The sequence below is a fragment of the Stegostoma tigrinum genome, chromosome 24 (genome assembly GCF_030684315.1).
Source record: "Stegostoma tigrinum isolate sSteTig4 chromosome 24, sSteTig4.hap1, whole genome shotgun sequence".
Classification (NCBI taxonomy): Eukaryota; Metazoa; Chordata; class Chondrichthyes; order Orectolobiformes; family Stegostomatidae; genus Stegostoma; species Stegostoma tigrinum.
The window spans coordinates 34,903,369-34,925,049 of NC_081377.1; the positions used below are offsets into that span (position 1 = coordinate 34,903,369).

The following is a 21,681-nucleotide window of genomic DNA, read 5'->3' on the forward strand; positions in this document are numbered from 1 at the left end:
TCTAGAAAGAAATTTGGGGAAAGGTGTTCAAAACTACGAGGCAACACAAAGCAGATCATGATGATTCAACAGGGTAAGGGATGGCCAGAAATTTTCAGAACGGTTACAGAATTAGTAATAAAAACAAGAGGAAAGAGTAGTAAAAAAGTGAGGCAAGATATTTTTAACACTAGCAAAGTGTGTGTTAAGACCAAACAGATTAAGACAAGAAACGCAAGAGGTCTCTACTTTTTGTTTAGCATATCAACAATATTACCTTGAATAGAACAAATTTCACACCACTGCTATATTCAGCATGAATGCACTTGGTAAGGCATGTAGGTGGATATAAATTGTTAGGTGAAACATTAACAACCCACAGCATTTAGCTTCTTTAAGCTCATTGACTGAGCAGACAGCCCTACACAGAAAAGTAGTCATGAACAATGATCAATTTCGAGTTAAACATTTTAGAAATCATACCCAATTTTTAATATAGAATTATCTTGGCTTATGAATCAGCAAACTCAATTTGCCAAAAATTTCAAAATCTCACTGTGAAACAACTTTAAAGTGGTAATACAAAGGTGGCTTTACAATGCATAGCTGAGGATCAGTAAGTGTAACAACTTCAAAGACTCAAAAGTGTCACATTTAGATTAGAAGTATTTTATATATAATTTGAAGAACAAATTTGTATTTGGACATGCAGTTAAATATTCTACATTTGATGCTGCAAAAGCATGAGAACTGAGTGGAGGGGGCGGGGGGGGAAAATCAGTCAAGAGACCAGGAAGTGGTGTTCATGGAGAACACAAGAAAGAACTGTGAAACCATGGTAAGTTTTAACATTTCTGGCCTTCAGCGCCAAACACTGCAGCCACTATCTTAAAATTTCAAAGAAACTCTTGCACAAAAATCTTAAGCTTTTAACAGGTATTAGTGGCATCGATGAACTATGACAGAGACAACTATCCATACACTTCCCAGTTGTGTAGAAAACCATTTTTCATACTAAGTTTGTGTCAATTTTAATTCCTTCCTTTAAACATTGCTTTTTACAGGTAGACATCTATAAAGTGAAATTTGACCCAAATGAATGCTTGATAGTGAACCATATGACTTCTTTACATAAAATCTACCTATTCAGATCAATCTAAATATATAAACAAAACCTAGAGTTTTAATTGTAATTCTTAAAATTATAAACAAATTAGATTGCTTGAATCATGTTGATAAGTATTTGGCAGACATGAAGTGAAGTGATTAACTAAATGCTGTCATTGGCCTCAAATTTAAATTCCCCTCCAATACAGGGTTTCCTCACTTCAAAAAGGTGAAGGGAGACTTAAGTGGTGAGATTTGCCAGAGTTAGTAATCAATGTTCAAGTCAGGATTTGGTTCCAGAGCACAATATTTGCCTAGAAAGGCCAACATAAAAAGTCAAAATACCAATACACATATGCAATACTGAAGTCCTTGCTGAAATCCCTTGTTTTGCATGCAACACTTCAGTTAGGAAAGGTGCCTATTTGTATGCAGAGAAGCATTTAATGCAATATGTAGAACAGGTACGGTATATACTTCCCAACTGTTGTACCTATATAGGCAAAGTACTGAGTTCTGAGGAAAGGTCACTGGGCTCAAAACTTTAACTGATTTCTCTTCAGATGCTGCTAGATCTGAACTTTTCCAACAAGGTATTTTCGTTTGATTTAAAGTATCCAAGATTTTTTTTGTTGTTACAATAGATAAGAATCCATATTGCTGCTGGTCTGTATGACATGTAGGTCAGATCAAGCAAAGAGTGGAAATTTGGCAGTAAGCGCCATTGGCTTTCTAGTCATCATTACCAAGACCAGCTTTTAGCTCTACAGCTATCAATTAGCCTCAAAATCCACCAGGTGTCAAGATGGGATTTGGACCCGTTACCACAGAAGTAGCCTAGAATGCTGAACTGTTAGCCCAGTGATATTACCACCACCGTCACTAGTATTGCTTCTCCTTTACTGTTTCATCTTTCCACCCAGTCTTACATTTGCCACCGTGCACAGGTCTATAAATGGGATCGCAGGTTGATAGAATCATGAAAGCACTACGCTTAAAAAAAGGCTGGTTTACAAAGTTTCAACTTCAGTAAATATGGCACCATTGGAAGGTGACGGCACAGGTACAGACTTGCACCCATTTTGCTCCAATCCCTGCATCGGAGTTTACCCAATAGTTAGTGTATATTACAAAAGATCTGTAGGCATTGATCAGTCTTCTTTGCCATCTCCTGCATGTTAGGTTCAATCTTGTTTTTATGCAGCATTCAAAGTCACAACCACTTAGCATTAAAGATTATGAATACCCCAACTGTGGCACTCCACCTGATTTTTTTTTAAAAAAGACACAGATGGTTTCAAAGTCTTTCCCCAAATTAAGAAATTGCACTGTTATACTCTTGCATGTTGACCTTTACATTTGGACAGCCTTTTTAAAAAACTGCACTACAAAGGTTTGTATTCTCTTAATTCACTTAGGAAGGCATGGGAAATTACTAACCAATATAACTTGAGATTGAATCCACATTATCCCATGCTCAATTTATTTAGTGCAAATACATCTATTTTGATCCTCAAGGCATTAATATGGAACTGCCTTCAACCTCAATGGTACATGCCTGTGAAATGCATTGGCTTCAAAATATGGAGAAAACATTCCAACTTCTTGGATCGACAGCACATTAAAATATCTTTTAATCAATAAAATAAAAATTAACAGTTTGACAGCAGAGGCAACGGATCCTATGATCTGACAGACTGGACTTGATAGATGTAGTAAGAAAGAATGGAGCTCTGCTCAAAGTGCATAATTTTTTCCAAAACCCTGCTTAATGTTGCGGGTAGGTAAATTAACATGAGTTGAAACTGAAACTTCAGCCCAGGGAAAAAAGTCTGAGCTGTTGCTGAAATGAAACTTGAAGTCTGACACCTCCCAAGTTCTGAGTGGACAAGGTAATAAAGTTAGCAGAATGAATGTTAACTAGGTGCATGTAAATCAAAAAACAGCAGTCAAGGGTGGAGCTCTTTAGTACATCAGATGACACTGTATTTGCAGAAGCACAAGATATTAGAAGTCACTGCAATAGTACAATCAAAATGCCACATTTGAAATGAATATTCAAAACACACCAAGTTCTCAGTTTAAAAGATTAGCAACAGACAAGTAAACCCATACATCAACCACCCACCCAATTGCTTAATTCTTGGCCTAATGAGCCGATTTTTGATCTTTTGTATTTGATCTTCTTCACACTGGCACAATTGTGAATAATTCACATGAACCATAAACTCTATCCAATTATTGTCTCAATTTTTCAATATAAAAGAATTGAGACCATCAGCATTAATAGATGGTAAAATGTATATCGTGTACAATATGTACATGATCTGAGAAGTCTGAATGCATGTTGATTGTACAGAAAACCCAAGCATTTCAAAATGTACATCTTGGAAAGGGAAAAACCTGCATAAACGAAGTGTATACATTCTATGCCACTCATCCAGGTTTAATGAGCTTGCAGGTTAAAATGACTAAGTATTGAAATTTTACACTTCATTTGTCACCTTCTAAACTAATTAATGGAATGAAGGAAGATTTGATTTGCAAAGCATGTTTCTCAGACTAGAGCAAAAGCACAAACTCAGCAAAACTGAAGTGCAAGGGTCTGGGTAAAAAAGTTCTAATTTATTTTCTGGCACACGTAATCAACTCCTGAAACACAAGTAATTTAACTTCTATCAAATCAATCTAGCAACATTCAAGTTGCTAGAAAACGGAGATCTCTTATCACTGCTTCCAGTGGTTGCAAGTGATGTATTAATGCAAGATGAAAAATGACAGAAGTTGTCATTTATTAGCAAATGTTGCTAGAACAGGTTTTTGGTCAGAAACAAAGAAATTAAAATTGAACCTCGTATGGCAGCTTTCTTCGACGAGTATGTTTTCTATTTGCTTTATTGAAACGTTTCAATCAAACAAATAACTGAACTCTGGGTGAGACTTGAAGCCAATACTGGCAGGCACAGAACAGCTGAGGGAGAATTAAAGGTATTCCGGTTTTATTCTTACCTCTTAAAAGCAGGCAAATCCAAATCCAATGAATCTTATTGTAATCTCTATTGACTCAGTAACAAATTACAACGGCTTTAATGGCCACTAGTTACACTGTTCAGGGCACACAGCTGCAGGGTCAAACAATTTGCCACCTATTTCTCAAAAAACCGTTCAAATGAGCACTCTTGTTTTGATACAATAGTTTCTGGCTATTTCATGGGTGATGGATTGCATCCATGTGGCCACCTGAAGAGCATCCAGTAGTTTTTGTTAACAAGCAGTTCATTACAATCAAATCCTGTGATGACTGTAGCATAAACTGCAATTATTTCCATCCCTTTGATGTTCCTAATAATGGAAGATCCCAATTTTAAGAATGACTTGCTTTTAATGGGCCTTCACAATTACCTAATACCTCAAAAGCAACTTAAAGCCAATAACAGTACTTTTGAAATGCAGCCACTTATGTAGGCAATTTAATCAGGTTAGTAAAATATGGAGGAGCCGTACTTGCCACAGCACTAAAAAAATTAACTTTTTAACAATAGTAAAAGGAACATAATTGCACGTGAATAAGAACCATGTCCATGCCTTTCCAGAAGGAATTTTGGATAAGAAACCTCATGTGGGTCAGTTAATTTCAGATTCACCAGGTGGCTTGTGCATCATTTCATTGTCAAAATCCTAATATATTTTAGAATCTTCACAGCAATGCTTTGGAAAAAGATCTGGCCTCTTATGACTTTTGCCAGTTAAGGTTAAGGTGATAACAAATTAGTCCTATAAAGCAAAATGGAAACAGCTCAGTATGTAACAACATCAAGCATCTTTGATCAACATTTGCAGTCTTGCTTTAAACAATTATCCCCAGCTCCAACTCATGCTAAACCAGTCTTCTCCATGTCAATCTCTGGGGTGACACACCGGCTTTAGCACATCAACAGTGGTCAAACAAACCCAAAATAAAAAAAAATGCACATCTGACATGGAATTTGAACAGTAACTTTCTGGCACCACATGTAAAGAAAAAAAAAAATCAGAAGGTTGGCCTTGATCTTCTCTTTATTGCTGTGTTTAACTGGTGTCCAGCATATCTCAGTTACTGTTCAAATGGGATGGCACCTCAAAAGCTGCACTAGATGCTACATATTATGTTAATGCAAATTTGGGACTACAGGGGTGTTTTTGAAGCCAATTAACAATGAAGCAGTGGCCACATTTGGATTCTGGGTAGATCTCAACATTCATAGGAATGTAAAGCAAGGTGACAATCAGGTCACCCATTATACATCTTGACTGGTTTGCCTGTCCTAAATCAGAAGGGAAAAAAATTAAGCAGGCTGACCTAATGCCTAGTTTTATATGCTCCAAGTTGAAAGTTTCATCTGTTCTCAACTTCAGGTTTGAGAAGTTAGCAGACTGGTGCTGACATGCCAGTTTTTTCGATAGTAACTTTTTCCAAAGCCTGAAGTGCTGTTGTCTGAATTGCTATCCAAGCAACTAAAGACAGACAGCCCTAATCACATTGTAAATGTGTACATGGTTGTGCACAAGAGAACTCACCCTCTTGAATTCATTTGAGTAACAACAGCAACTACATTTCAATTATAGATAATTTGTAAAGTCCTTTGGGACCTTTTTGAGAATCTTGTTCTAAACAAGTATATTTGGAATATTTCTCAATAGCTCACCTATACAACATTGTGAACTTCCATGATTTAATAAGAAAACAGTTACCATTCTAATGAGACCATCAGATAGCATTTTAGACAGTGTAGTTGATAACATTTCAAGATACTGTTAGACTAGATAGGTAGGCAAAACTACGGCAACCAAGTGTGAGTTTATCTATGTTAAAAATTTAGATCAGGGCACTGTCCAGATGCTATGAAATTCAACAAATGGATGCGGAGACACTTGGGAGCACAGCTGCACAGGTCTTTAAAATATTGCAAACAGGTGGAGCAAATAGTGAAAAAAGCACTATAAAATGCTGGCCTTTGTGCCTGGAAGACTGGAGTACAAGGACACAAGTTATGCTGCAGTTGTACATAACACTGGTTTAGACTCTATCTCAAGTACTGACAGATCTGGGCACCTAACACAAATAACATTAGCCTTGGAGGGAGACAATGCATGTTTATAATTAATGATTTTTGGACTTTGGAAGTTAAATTGAGATATTACATGAAGTAGGGCTGTTTCCTCTAGAATTTAGAAGGGGTGATATGATTGAAGTCAAAGACATTAAAGAGAGACTGTTACAGTTAGACATTTTTCCACTGGTTGGGGATTCTGGAAATAATGGGCACAGATTAAAAATTAGGGCCAGGCTGCTCAGGACAGAGGTGGCAGCGGTGAATTTGAGCCCCAGTATGATGCTGGGCATATCAGCAATGGCAGCTGCATCAGTGAGGTCCAGTGAGGACTCACTGGTGAGGGCAGTGGAGGAGAGAGATTGTTTAAAAAAAAAAAGAGAAAACAAAAAACAACCATCAACTTTTGCTCCAGCAGGACTGCAAAGAGGATTTCATGCCTGGTCACCAGGCCCAAGACAGCACTTAGTGTCTAACTTTATAGACCTCTCTCTCATTTGTCTGCCTTTATAATTCTGTGTTTTAAGATGGCACCAAAGAATGGTGCAATTATTCATCAGTTCACTATTTTGTACAAAATACTTGGCAAAACAAAATACAATATTTGCATCAGCATATTTCAGAAGTTAAAGGACACCACAAAGCAACTGCTATTTGCAATGCTGAACGCTAAAGGATACCCAAGTCCCTTTGTTTACAAGTTAAAGTTAACATGCAGGTACAGCCAACTAAGAAAGCAGCACATTATGTTGACCTTTATTACAGAAGGTTTTGATTATAGCAGTAAAGTCTTACTGCAATTATACAGAGTTTTGGAACCATTTTGTGCAGTTTTGATCTCCTTGTTCAAGGCAAGATATACTTGTCACAGAGGGAGGAAAAAAGCTTCACTAAATTAATTCCTGGGATAGAGGGACTGCCCTGAGGGATGATCCTCAAAAGAAAAAAGGTTCACATTTGTTGAAGTTTGGAAGGGTAATCTCATTCAAAAATACAAAATTAAGGAACTGACCGGATGAACACAGGAAGGCTGTTTCCTCTGGCTGATGTGTCTAGAATCAAGAGGTGGTTTGAGTGACTTAGAACAAGGGGTACTCCATTTAGCATAGATAAAAAGGTGCAATTCTTGAATTCAGAAGATAATGAATCTTTGGATTCTCATTTTGGAATGCTCAAATGACTGAACCCATTTAGCCTTAAGTATTTTCAAGTCCAAGTGGATATATTTCTACATATTAAAACACACCAAGGGATACAGATATACTGGATGAAAATGGCAAAATAGAAGATCAGCCACGATCTTACTGAATGGCAGAGGGCTCAAAGGCCTACTCCTGCTTCTACTCCTAATATTATTGTTACTGTGGAGGGATGTGCAAGCTGGGATGCATCAATTTTATCTTGGCCTTACCTTCTTTTTATCCCGCATTGAACTTTTCCCTCTAACCATGATCTTGCAACCAGTCTCTGCTTCCAGTTGTTTTGCTGTGAGTCCTCTTGGGCCAAGGATTCTACCAACGAAGTTAAACTGAAAGAATAAAACAAAGCTAAAATGTTAGATAACATGACAGAGTTATAAGCATTGCAAACAAAAAAAATCAAATTCTAAACACAAATATAAAGCAGCTTTCAAATTAGACTGCCAATATCTTGAAGAAAACAAATTTCCACAAAACTTTTCCAAGTTTTCCATGTGTGTTATGTTACAGTACTAAAACAAGTTATACAGTCAAAATGGCAGAGTAGTTTATCCTGAGATTTACCCATTTTCATAATTTGATTTATGGTTCACTAAGTTATCTAAAACAAATCTCCTCAAAAATAAAAATTGACATCTAGAAGTTATTTACAACTTTCAGGTTGACAGCAGGAGAGAAGACAGATATAGACACGACAAAGCAAGGAGAGTTGAACTTGTGAATTGAATACTCAATTTTTGAAGGAAAACATTTTTCATTTTGAAATCACCTAATTATTAACCCTGCTATCTGAATTGCTCAAAACAAAAAATGTTGACTTAGATGAAACATGCCCTCCATGTGCAATATTTTCTCTTCTAAAACTGAAAGCTGAATTTTGGAAGCAAAGTAGCCTAAAATGGGGGTAAATGGGAAAAGGGAGCCGAGTGCGAGAGCAAAATAAGCAAAAAGGTAAAAGACCCAATTTAACAAAAACATTATCCAAGTTGTTCACATTAACTTTGAAAGCATTGTTAAAACAGTCAGAATTTCCAGAATTGCTGGGAGCTCTATGCGAAAGACAGGAAATCTACAAACCGAGACATGCTAAGTTCTAAATACAAAGGCAACAGGATTTTCCATTCTTTGAGATCCTGCACCAAGACGACCAAAAATGCACAAATCCAAAAAAAGTTGCCTCATTTGTGCTTTGAGATATAATATGCACAGGATAAGCAAGTATCCACCCTTTAATTATAGCAAACTGATCTGCAATGACCACAAACAGAAGACTGCAACACGCGAAAGTGGCAATTCCATTTTTAATTCTGAGTAGTCGTCTTGTGAAGCTCTCAGGATAGGACAACTGTACAGTGCTCCCAAATAGGGAAGAATATGTAGTAACTCTGTGTTCACTCAAGACCAGAACTGTTGGAATAAAATCCTGAAGACTGAAAGCTTTTAGTGTACAGTACCCCCAGATAGCTTCTATCTGCAGTTTCAGTCTAAAAATTAAAGTCACAAGTGGTTTAAATCTGAATAAGTTTAATACAGGAATTAGGATGCGTATTGTACCAAGAGTATGTTTTGGCACTCTTCAAAAGCTGGCTTACTTTTCCAATTTAGCAGTGTATTTGGCCTTTAAAAGTTTGATTAATTAGATGGTTTAGTTTATTCTCTCAAATTCCACTTTTAATAATTGTTTTATTGGTAAAATATCTACAGCATTGTGTACATTTGTTCCAAGAGACAACTTTGCTTAAACCATGTTCCTTTCTAGGATTTCATTTGTCTGGTACCAAACATTAACTGGGATCTTAATAGTTTCAACCACTGTACAGTATCATTTCACATTCAATCAAAATTTCTTCTCATTTCCATTCTTCAAGATCTCTAGAATGTTTACTACTTCTCCCATACAGATGAGGATACTATGATCTAAGATAATCTTGTACTGCCTTTATTAGACTTATGGAAATTCCATCAGCCCTTAGTCAAGGTTATGGTTGAGAAAAATTTTAAAATGCAATTAAGTGGAATAGGAGGTGCTGTTCCTTTGGAACCCTGCAGCTCAATGATATCAATGTGGACTTCACAAGCTTCAAAATCTCCCCTCCCCCTGCTGTATCCCAAAGCCAGCCCAGCTTATCCCTGCCTCCCTAAATCGGCCCTTCCTCCCATCTATCCCCTCCTCATACCTCAAGCCCCACCCCCATCTCCTAGCCTCATCCTGTCCCTTTGAACTGTCTGTCCTCTCTGGACTGACCTATCCTGTCCCTAACTCCCCATCTACACTCACCTCTACTGGCTCCATCCCCACCTGTGACCTGTGTCTCCTCTCCACCTATCATTTCCTCTATCTATCTTCTATCCACCTCCTCCCTCCTCATTTATTTCAGAAGTCCCTACCCCTCCCCCATTTCTGATGAAGGGTCTAGGCCCAAAATGTCAGCTTTCCTTTCAGCCTGTGTTCATCCAGCTCCACACCTTGTTACCTCAGAACCATGGAAAGGTTGGGACCATTCAGGATTGAAGTGGTTGTGCAGAGCCAAAAAACATAAGTGAGACTTTAAATGCATCTGTACTATATTCACAATGGAGAACACTGACACAGGTTGGAGGGGTGCAGACATGCTGTGATATACTTGAGCTAATTAACATTGCGGAGGTTTATTAGCAGTTTTAGTCAGCTTAAAAACATGCAATTTGCCAGATCCTGAACAGATATATTATAGGCTGCTTTGGGAGAAAAGGGAAGGAGATTGCGTGGCCTCAGACATTAACTTTCAAACCGTCTCGACACAGGTAACTTGGTATTATGCAAGGGTGTAGAACCAACCCACGGTACTAAAGGCTGAAAGATTTGAGATATAGAATTCATGTCCATTTGGGACAGACAAGGATCAATATCAAGGATAATCAATGCGGGTATGTCACAGGGACACGCCTAACAAATTTGATTGAATGTTACAAAAGAGTTGACTAGAACTGGAGAGAAGGATAATGCTGTTGAAACAGTTTGCATGTACTTTTTCAGGTTTTTGAAAAAGGTTTTTACAAGAGATGGTCAATAAACTAACAGCTAGTGAGATCCAGGTAACTGGATCCAAAACTAGCTTAGTGGCAAGAAGCAGAGAGTGATCAAAAATGTCTATAGCTGGATGGCAGGTGAAGGGTGATTCATGATCTGATTATCAAGGCAGAGATAATTACAAGAAATTTAAAAACAAAGTGGTGCTGGAGGAAAAAACCAAAATGGCTGGATATAAATTTTGTGCAATCATCTCTGCCTTAACTGGATCACAAGTCATCCATTCATTTGCTATTCAGCTACTGACACCTTAAATCACACCATTTGATAGTTGATCACCTGCAAAGACTCGTTATTCAGTGTGTTAACACAACTCACCAGCAAGTTTTGAGAAGATTTGTAGCTCAGATTGAGGTTCCGGATGAGAGAGTTTGCTTGCTGAGCTGGAAGGTTTGTTTTCAGACGTTGCGTCACAATTCTAGGTGTCAGTGAGCCTCCGACAAAGCACTGGTGTTATGTCCCGCTTTCTATTTATCTGGTTAGGTTTCCTTGGGTTGGTGATGACATTTCCTGTTTTTTTCCCCCCCTCAGGGGATGGTAGATTGGCTCCAAATTAATGTGTTTGTTGGAGTTCCGGTTGGAATGCCATGCTTCTAGGAATTCTCGTGCGGGTCTCTGTTTGGCTTGTCCTAGGATGGATGTGTTGTCCCAATCAAAGTGGTGCCCTTCCTCATCTGTATGTAAGGATACGAGTGATAGTGGGTCATGTCGTTTTGTGGCTAGTTGATGTTCATGTATCCTGGTGGCTAGCTTTCTGTCAGTTTGTCCAATGTAGTGTTTGTCACAGTTCTTGCAAGGTATAACCACTCTCCCCAAAGACATTTCCGAAATGACTGCCAGACTACTCTGACCTCTTGGCATCAGGGTAGCCCACAAACCCACCAACACACTAAAACAGCAGCTAAATGAACTTAAAAGAGACCCTATACAGACAACAAGCAAAACAAATGTCATCTACAAAATACCTTGCAAGAACTGTTGCAAACACAACATTGGACAAACTGGCAGAAAGCTAGCCACCAGGATACATGAACATCAACTAGCCACAAAATGACATGACCCACTATCACTCATATCCTTACATAGAGATGAGGAAGGACACCACATCCATCCTAGGACAAGCCAAACAGAGACACGCACGAGAATTCCTAGAAGCATGGCATTCCAACCGGAACTCCATCAACAAACACATTGATTTGGAGCCAAACTACCATCCCCCGAGGGGAAAAAAAAACAGGAAATGACATCACCAACCCAAGGAAACCTAACCAGATAAATAGAAAGCAGGACATAACACCAGCGCTTTGTCGGAGGCTCACTGACACCTAGAATTGTGACGCAACGTCTGAAAACACACCTTCCAGCTCAGCGAGCAAACTCTCATCCAGAACCTTAACTCACCATTTGTACCATCTTTTGACACTCATACCTAGAATTATCTTGCAACGATCTTCTTATAAATTGCATCTATGAGCTTCCCGCCACTTCACTTGACAAAAAAAAAGTAGTGTTCTGAAAGCTTGGTGATTTCAAAAGAAGAGAAAAACCCAGGCTATCACCTGGTCTAAGCACAAAGCAGGCAGCAGAAAAGTTGACATTTCAGGTAGGGACCCTTCTTCAGAAATTCAGATTTCTGTAAGAAGGGTCCCAATCCAAAACGTCAACTTTCTTGCTCCTCTGATGCTGCCTGGCCTGCTGTGCTCCTCCAGCTCCACACTATTTAGACCAGATCATAGCCCAGCTTCTGCAGTTCTTGCTACCTTGGACTATAATTTAGTGTTACATAATGTCCAATTTTTTCACTAATCACCGAAAACAAAATCTCCTCTACCTTATCAAGCTGTCACAATTTTGCATGTCTCTAATCTCCAGTGACTATCAGCTCAATTTACTCAATAGATGATTCTTTAAGCCAAGAGAAGAATTATGAACTTTCACTTTAACTCCAGTTATGGTATAAATAATTTAAACCGAAATAGAATTTATACTTCAACATGGTTTCATCAAAACCTTATGCAACTGGTGCAGGGTTTCTCAATTTCTCTACTTCAATTCCCTTTCCAACGTGTCACTTGCTTTATGGTTTGTTGTATATACATGCTGACTTTCTACGTTCCACGGTTATGCCTCAGGCCTACTTGACTTAATCATGCATCCTTTTGGTCTGTAGTTATTGTTTGAAATCAGCATTTTTGCACTGAAACTGATTAAGCACACGACAAAACAATTTGAGTAGCATGTCTCTTTTCAGCAATCATGGCTGATTTTAAGTCTAAACTCCACTTTCCTGCCTCATGTCTCCAAAATGTATCAACTCAACCTTATGTTGTGGATTCTCCACTGGTGTATTCTGGAGCAGAAATTTTCAAAAGATTCAAAACCTTCACATTGAGGAACATTCTCATCTCAGTGCCAAATTATTGAGCCTTCTCATCCTGAGGCTATGTCCATGTTATGTCGCATCAGCTGGGGGAACTTACATACCTAGTCAATGCTCTTCCAAACTGTATGTTTTACTATAATTATTGCTCATTTTATTGAGCTGCAGAAAAAGAGACCTTCATACAACAGTTCCATCATTCCAAGAACAAAACTAACTTTCACAGTTTACATCCCTCAATATGGGGCTGAAAACAGCATACATCCTGCAAATGCAGTCTCATGGAAGACCTACACCGCAGTACTTTCACTACTTTATTGCGAAGGAAACAAAAAGGACCAACATGCTTTTGCCTTCTAAACCACTATACCTATATATTTCATTTATGTAACCTACCTTTCTTTTAAACAGCATCATTTTTGAAGTTTTGCACTAGTTTTTTTTCCATTCTGATATTAAAAGTAATTTTACTTCCCCATACAGTACCCTGCCAAGTATTGCATTCTCTCAACCTGCCACATGGCAGCTTGTGCCACTGTTAAAGACACATTTGCTAACTATACAAAGCCAATATGTATTACTCTTGATCTCACATCCAAGTGGTTAACAAACAAAATAGCCAAAGTGATCCTTGTGGCACTCTACCACTCAGCCTACCACCTGGAAAAGTGCCCCATTATCCCCACACCTGTCAGTTAACCCAGTCCCTAATATTACAAAACCTTCAATCTCATGAACTCACATTGTGCATTAAGCTTTGGTGCGTTGCCTTTTGAAAATTAGGTATGATGTACTTATTGACTGACACTAAATCAGTTCACTAATTCCATTCTCAAAAAATTGGTCAAATGCCTCTTCCCTCTGAAAAAAAACCATGCTGAATCAGCTTAGAGGGGTTTGAGGAGCAACATGATTGAGATTTATAAAATTATGAAGGGCATTGGGAAAGAAACTTTTCCTCTTGGGAGGATCAATGACTGTAGGCATGAATTTTAAGATAAAGGCCAGAAAGTTCAGAAGAGAAGAGAGGAGACGAAAATCTTTTTTCAAACAGAAGGTGGTGGGAATTTGCAACATACTGCAAGGGTGGTAGAGACAGAAACCTGTCTAATATTCAAGTATTTAGAAGTGCACTTGCAACGCGAAGGTATAAACAGCTTTGGATCAGTACTGAAAGTGGATTAGAACAGTTAGGTAGTTGCTTTTGACCAAAAAACATAAACCAAAGGGCATTTTCCTATATAGCTCTGACATTATAGAAATGTCTAGAATTAAGCCTCATGTTAGGGTCAATCACTGCCTACTTTTTGAAAAAAAAATCACAAGGCCAAAGAGCATCTGAGGCACTAGGCACAAGGAAATTGCCTCCCATTCAGAAGTCCACCTATGTAATGCATCAAAAAAAAAATCATTAACTCTGGACAGCATACAGATCTGAACTCAAATTTCAGTGTGCAGGAAACATTGATCACCGATGGCCTAGTGCCAACATGCTCTGCAAAAGAACCAGAGCCAAACTACATGTAGAAACAAATTAAAATTTGAATTCAACTAGTCTTGACTAAACTTAAACAGTGCTAATTTTCATATTTTGCCATATCCTTTTTTTGACGTTACTATTTCACTTGGTTTCTCATTTTGGTGTTCAGTCTCCGTCAGCTGCATATTATTACAAAACCTATTGCGACTTTTTCAGACCAAAGAACACCCATTTTCTACTGTGCTTGCCCAGCTACTGCCAGTCTTCATGGGACAATGATGCTAACAGTGGAATTCTGAGATGTCACTACATGGTGTAACGATAGACATTTTTACATACTGCAGTCATGACTGTCATATTTACATTCCACATATTGAATAGCTGAAATGTGATAGCCCACTTCCAAATCACAAAAGAACACCCAAATAAACTGCTTTTCCAGAAATCCAGCTTACAAGACATGAACTTAAACTGTTCTCATTTCCATTATATACAGTTACTAACTGTAGTTATACTTGAATATAAAATAATAAGGACTATTTCCCATTGATTATTGCACAGGTCGTTAAACTGAATAGAAAGCTACAACAAAACTAGCTTGCAAGTAAACATGTTTCAAACAGAGCCAATCTAGCTCTCCAAACAGACACTGAACAAAAATATTAAATAAATATGTATGTGGAAGGTTACTGACTGATGACATGATTGAGCCAGATGAAATCAGGCTGCTATCCATGAAAACTTTGCAATTTATTTCTTCTGATGGGAAATTGGGGGGCCCTCTACAGTAAAGAATTTCCAGAGAGATTCATTATCCTCTGCAAAGATATTCCTCCTCATTAGTCTTAAACATGCAACCTATTACAGAGATTATGCCCTCTCGTCATACAGGCTCCCACAAGGGGAGATAACTTTTCCATATCTATCTCGCAGTCCCCTCAGAATCGTGTTTCAATACGGCTGCCTCATTCATTTACGAGTAAGGCCTGACCAACTCAATTCTAAGATGATCCCTCCATACCCAATAGCCTCAAGAACTCTGTGGACTGCTTCCAATACCAGTGTCTTTCCTTAGATGAAAGGGCACCAAAAAACCTTCACAGTATTCAACTGTGGTCTGATTAGTGGCTTGTATAAAAGGAAAGAGGTTTAGCTAAAATTAAACACTATTCCCTTTGAAATTAATCCCACCATTCCATTTGCTTTCTCTACTACCCACAAAGCTAGCATGGGACTCAAGCGAGAGGACTCCCAAATCCCTCTTTTGCAGCTTTCTGTACTTTAAATTCATAACATTTAGCTCCTCCATTTCACACATCAAAAGAATCAAAATCCCTATAGTGCATATAGAGGCCATCCAGCTCAGTGTGCACCAACCCTCCAAAAACACTATGGCTAACCCACCAAGCTTGTACATCCCTGGACAGTACAAGGCAATTTAACACTGCCATTCCACACAACCTGTACATCTTTGGACAGTGGGAGGAAACTTGCACACAGGGAGAACATGCAAACAGTCACCCAAGGCTGAAACCAAATCCAGGTCCCCCGTGATCAGAGTCAGTGCTAATTACTGTGCCATGTTGCCCAACTCTTCTCACTGAAGAGCATAACATAACATTTTCCCACATTATATTCCACCCATTAGCTTTCTGCACTAATCTATCCATATTCCACTTATAGGCTCACATCATTCTCACTACTTGCTTTCACCTGTGTGAAATCTACAAACTTAGCTATATTACATCCACTTCTCACTCAAGTGGTTAGGAGATCTTAACTTGTCCCCACTCAAACTGGTGGTATGCCACAGACCAAAGTTGCCAGCTTGAAAATGCTGTATGGATGGAATGAGCTGCCAGAGGTAGATGCAGGCACACAGATAACATTTAAAAGATGACACTTGGACAGGTTTAGAGGGATATGGGCCAAACACAAAAGGGAACTATTTTAAATTTAGGATACTCTGTCAGCATGGAAGGGTTGTTTCCATGCTTATGTGCTATGCCCTTTTATCCTGCTTGATTCATCAGGTATTTCACCTTCATGAAGCCACACTGTCTGTCTAATCATATAATGCACTTCTAAATGCTCTATTACATCATTTATAATAGCTTCCTCAGTTTCCAAATTACCAATGTTAAGGTAACTGACTTAGTTTTTTTTGTCTCCTACCTTTTTAAATATTGGCATTACTTTATTGCCTCAGCATCAGGGACCAGGTTTGATTCCAGCCTTGGGTGACTGTCTGCACAGCATTCCTCCCACAGTCCAAAGATGTGCAGGTCAGGTGGTTTGGCCAAGCTAAATTACCAGTCATGCCTAGAGATGTGTAGGCTAGTGGATTAGCCATTGCAAATGTGGAGGTTACAGGATTGGGATTGGGGAGGGGGGTGGTGGGAAAGAGTCTGGGTGAGATGCTTTTGGGAATCAGGAGATTTGATGGGCCAGGTGGTCTTTCCACACTGTGGACATTCCATGAAAACAGCAATCACCAATCATTTTAGCATTTAATGTGTGGAATGGCAGCCTCTGAAATGCAATATTTTCCACTATTATAAAGTTATGAACAGTTGCACAATTAGTGGCAACGTATGGCAAAGTGCCTAACTGAAATCAGATTTTAAAATTAAAAAAAGAAGTTATTTACAGTACAAATGTTCACTTTTGTAAGTTTGATAGGACTTGCAGCAACCAACCATTTCAAAAGCAATTACACTCCTTGACAGATTTTGCAGAAGATGTCTAACTAGTTCATAACAAAAGAGTGCCAAGAGAAATTCTAAGGGTCAATGTGCAACAGGATATCAAACCTGCAGCCACAGAATAATTCTTTACATTAAAACAAAGAGAAAATCCAACAAAACAGGGTGAGGGTGACCCACAGGTATGTGTTATAATCCTGTTACATCTCCAACCGTTTCCAGTTTCAAAAACTCAATCCGGAAACATGACCTCTATCTCAGATACTGCCTGACTCACTAGTTCCAGGATTCCTTGCAAAAATTCAACTGCAAGATAACAGGGCAACATGGATGAACAGTTGATCTAGATTCTTCCCCACTTTAAACTGGTCAGGTTTTCCCCCATATAGTCCCTTCCCAAACTAAAAGACACCAGCGATGAAACCTTAAGATGCTGAATAAGCCTAGAGCCATTAAATGTTTAAAAAGAAAGAATTGTATAATTTTACAGTGCCTTCACAGAATACAGATCTGCTATCAAAGTGACTGCCTCCAGGATATGCCCCATTGTTTAGAAACAGAAAATGTTCATCAAGTTGTGAAAAGAAGTTTAATACAAATTCAGCACAAGGGCAGTGCCAAAATAGCAATTTTATACAACAGTAGATAAACAAAAAAAGTCATAGGGATCTTAACTGCAGTACTGCAAATTCATGCAAACAGGGGCACGAACGTGTAAGATGCATTTGTCAGTGAATCATTGTCTACACATTACCAATTGTAGAAGAAAAAGATTTTATATCTAGGGATGTGAAAGGGTATTTTACAAACCCAGTAGCCTGCAAATTCCCATGACCATAAAACAATTAAGAGGTAAAAGCACTTAATTAGAAAACTAAAGATGATACTAGGCAGCAATTCTAGTTTCACCATACTTACTGATCAAGACAAAATTGTTATGAAATTTCAACAACAAGCAGTTGAGCCTTGACAAAATGTTTGACTCAAGAACTTGAGCAAGGAAAATTCATGCTCCTGATTTCAACACTAGGAGGACAAGTCTTCCCAGTGCAACTTACATTTCTCATCTACTTTGAATTTGTATACCCTTACCTTTTCTGTCCACAAATTTTCAGTATCCAGATGGAAGCAAGTTCAAGAACAAGTTGGGTATTTATAACTGAATTCTAGTTTGACAACAGTGTTTGGCTAAGAGACTCTTCTGGGAGTAAAAAAGCTACAAAAAAGATCAAAACAATGAATAGTCTCTATTGAGCACATCTTCAAACTGAACATTGCTCAGACAGAAGGAAGGAAAATGAATTCATATTTCTAATATCTGCAAATGCCCACAGTTTGAGAACAAACCTAAATCAAAATTTTAGCATGACATGCTACATGGACATAAAGGCTGTATTGTTTTCAGTCGTGTTAGACATGTCAAGGATGCATCTCATAACGAGTCAGTACCGCCTACAAGACCAAACTTCTACAAGAGAAAATACAATGCTTACACAGACTTTAACTAGCCATTTTTCACAATGACTTTCAACTGCCTGCAGTATACTTTTCTGGTTAGGGATCAATCTAATGGTTCTCCCATAACCTTAAATCCAACCTCAAATTATTACTGAGACCGAAGTAGTCACTTATCAACTGCAAGCCTAAAAACTTATCTAACGTCACAGAACTAAATCATTTTAAACCAGACCTCAAAAATGTACAGCAGCACCTTTAGTTTTTATTAATGCAACCCAAGCTGAGTTGGTCATTAAGAGCTCCAAGCAACAAATACAAAAGTGTCATGGAAAATTTCTTGCCATGTTAATTATTTGGAGAAAATCAATTATGTCAAGTTTTCAAAAGATAATTTATAAAAACGATACTATTAGTTAAGTTGGTGATAGGTTTTTTTAAAAAGTTCTAGTTATGCCATTTATGCTCGAGTCCCATTTCTATATCTTTCGCCTTTCTTTACCTTCTCTTATTTTTAAGAATTGTCATTCATGGAGGAAGGGGAAAGATGCACGCAGCAAGAAATTGTTCAAGCATCCTTAAGTCAGATTGAGACAGTGCTGGAATTTGAATAGCGTTAATCACACCATAATGTTGCTCATTACTTTCTTTTAAAGAGGAAAGAAGTGAACCATTACAGTTCTAATAAAAGGTGCAAACAGATTGTTCGAAACAGTTAGATTATGGTGGTGAGCCAAATGCTATTCTGAAAGCTTCCTCTGCCAAAAGAAAGGAAGTAGATTAAATTCTATTTGAAATCCATAGGTTAATACACAATGGAAAATTTCATTCAGTATAAGAGGATTCCGTTACACTTGCACAGAATCAGCACTGTTGACTCTGCAAAGTCCTCCTCACTTAGATCGGAGGGTTAGTGCCAAAATTGGGAGAACTGTCTCGCAGACTAGTTAAGCAACAGCCTAAAATTGTCTGTAACATATGATTGTGCGAGTATGGCTATGTCCCAGACACCATCACCATCCCTATCCCTGGATGCGTCATGTCCCACCAGCAGGACAGACCCAGCAGAGATGGTGGCAGACAGTGGTACGCTATTGGGAGGGTGATGATCTAGGAATCCTCAGCATGGGACCCAGACCCCATGAAATCTTGGCTTCAGGTTAAACATGGGTAAGGAAACCTCCTGCTAATTACCACATTGTCCTCCTCAAGCCGGTGAATCGGTACTCCTCCATGCTGAACACCACATAAGCACTGAAGATGGCAAGGGCGCAAAATGTACTCTGGAGGGGGATTTCAATGTCCCAGAGTGGCTTAGCAACAGTACTACTGATCGAAATGGTCGGGGGTCCTAAAGTACTAGACTGGATCTGCAGCAGGTGGTGAGGGAACCAGAAGGGAAAACATACTTGACCTCATCCTTACCAATCTACGAGCTGCAGTTGCATCTGTCCATGACAGAATCCTGAAGAGACCATCGCAGAGTCCTTGGAGATGAAGCCCCACCTTTAAATTGCAAATACCCTCCATCGTATTGTGTGGTATCACCGTGCTAAGTGTGACAGACATTGTACAGATATAGCAAGTTAAGACTGGGCATCCATAAGGCACTGTGGGCCATCAACAGCAGAATTGTACTCCCGCACTTCATGGCCCAGTGTATCCCCCAAATCAACCATTTCTACTAAATTAGTGATAATGGGAACCGCAGATGCTGGAGAAGTTCATCTAGCCTCACATTTTATCACATTTCTACTAATCCCCTGGATTGATGGTAAGGGACGGAGGGCATGCCAGGAGCAGAATCAGGCATACCTGAGGATGAGGTATCGACCTGCTGAAGCCAAACAGGACTACTTGCACAGCAAATGACAGACACAACGAAGCAATCCCACAACTAACAAATCAGATCTAAGCTTTGCAGTCCTGCCACATCCTGCAGAGAATGGAGGGCTATTAAACATCTCACTGGAGGCACTGGGTCCACAAATATCCCCATGCTCACATGATGGAAAAGCCCAACGCAAAACAGTGCAAAAAATAAGGTGGAAGCATTTACAACAATCAGACAGATATGCTTAGTGGATGATCCATCTCTGCCTCCTCCAGTGCTTCAGAGCTTGCAGTTTTCTGAGCCAAGCTGTTCCAGTACAGTTACAACACTTACCTACTCAGCAGTATGAAAAATTGCCCAAGTATGTGCTGTACACAAAAAGCAGAACAAATCCAACCTGGCCAATTACCACGCTACCAGTATACTCTCGATCATCAGTAAAGTGATGGAAAGTGTCAGTGCTATCAAGCAGCATCTGCTCAGCAACGGTCAGTGTGGGTTCCACCAGGGCCTCTCAGATCCTGATCTCGTTACATCATTCTTCTAATCATGGACAAAAGAGCTGAATTCCAGGAGACGAGGAGAGTGACAGCCCTTGATATCAAGGCTTCATTCGACCAAGTGTAACATCAAAGGGCCATGGCAAAACCAGAATCAGGGAGAAAACTCTGGTGGTTGGAGTCATCCTGACACAGAAAGATGGTCATGGCTGTTGGAGGTCAGTCACCTCAGCTCCAGGATATCTCAGCAGGAGTTCTTCAGGGTACTGTCTTTGGGTCAAACATCTTCAGCTGCTTCAATGACCTTCCCTCCATAAAGGTCAGAAGTGGGGATATTTGTGATGACTACACAAAGTTCAGCACCATTTGTGACTCCTCAGAAACTGAATCAGCATTCAAGTACAACAAGATCTGGACAATATAACCAGGCCTCTGTTGACAAGTGGCAAATGACATTCACGCCAGACAAATGCCAAGCTACAAGCATCACCAATGAGAGACAATCTAACCACTACCCCTTGACAGTCAATGGTGTTACCATCACAGAAAACCCCCACTAACATCCTTGGCGTTATCACTGATCAGAAATACAACTGTACTCACCACAAACAGTTGCTACAAGGGCAGGCCAGAAGCTAGGAATTCTGCAGCAAGCAACACCACCTGACTCCTCAAAGCTTGACCATCTTTTAGAAGGCCCAAGTCAGGAGCATGATGGAATACTCCCCACTTGCCGAGATGAGTGCAGCCCCAACAACACTCAATTGTGACATTATCCAGGACAAGGCAGCCTGCTTGATTTGCACTACATCTAGAAGCATCCACTCCCTCTAGCACTGACACTCAGCAGTGTACTATCTGAAAGGTGCACTGTAGAAATTC

At 39.2% G+C, this 21,681-nt stretch overlaps 1 protein-coding gene across 4 annotated transcripts in view; it reads right to left on the bottom strand.

Annotated features, from left to right (window-relative positions):
• qkia (QKI, KH domain containing, RNA binding a) overlaps nt 1–21,681 on the bottom strand; it is a 97,929-nt gene that overhangs the window by 43,179 nt on the left and 33,069 nt on the right. For all 4 annotated transcript variants that reach the window (XR_007250184.2, XM_059654346.1, XM_048558406.2 and 1 more), the window contains exon 3: nt 7,588–7,704. Coding sequence is in view for 3 of the 4 variants with exons in the window: in XM_059654346.1 (XP_059510329.1) it covers nt 7,588–7,704 (117 nt within the window). In the remaining variant the exon portion in view is untranslated. The remainder of the gene's footprint in view (nt 1–7,587; nt 7,705–21,681) is intronic.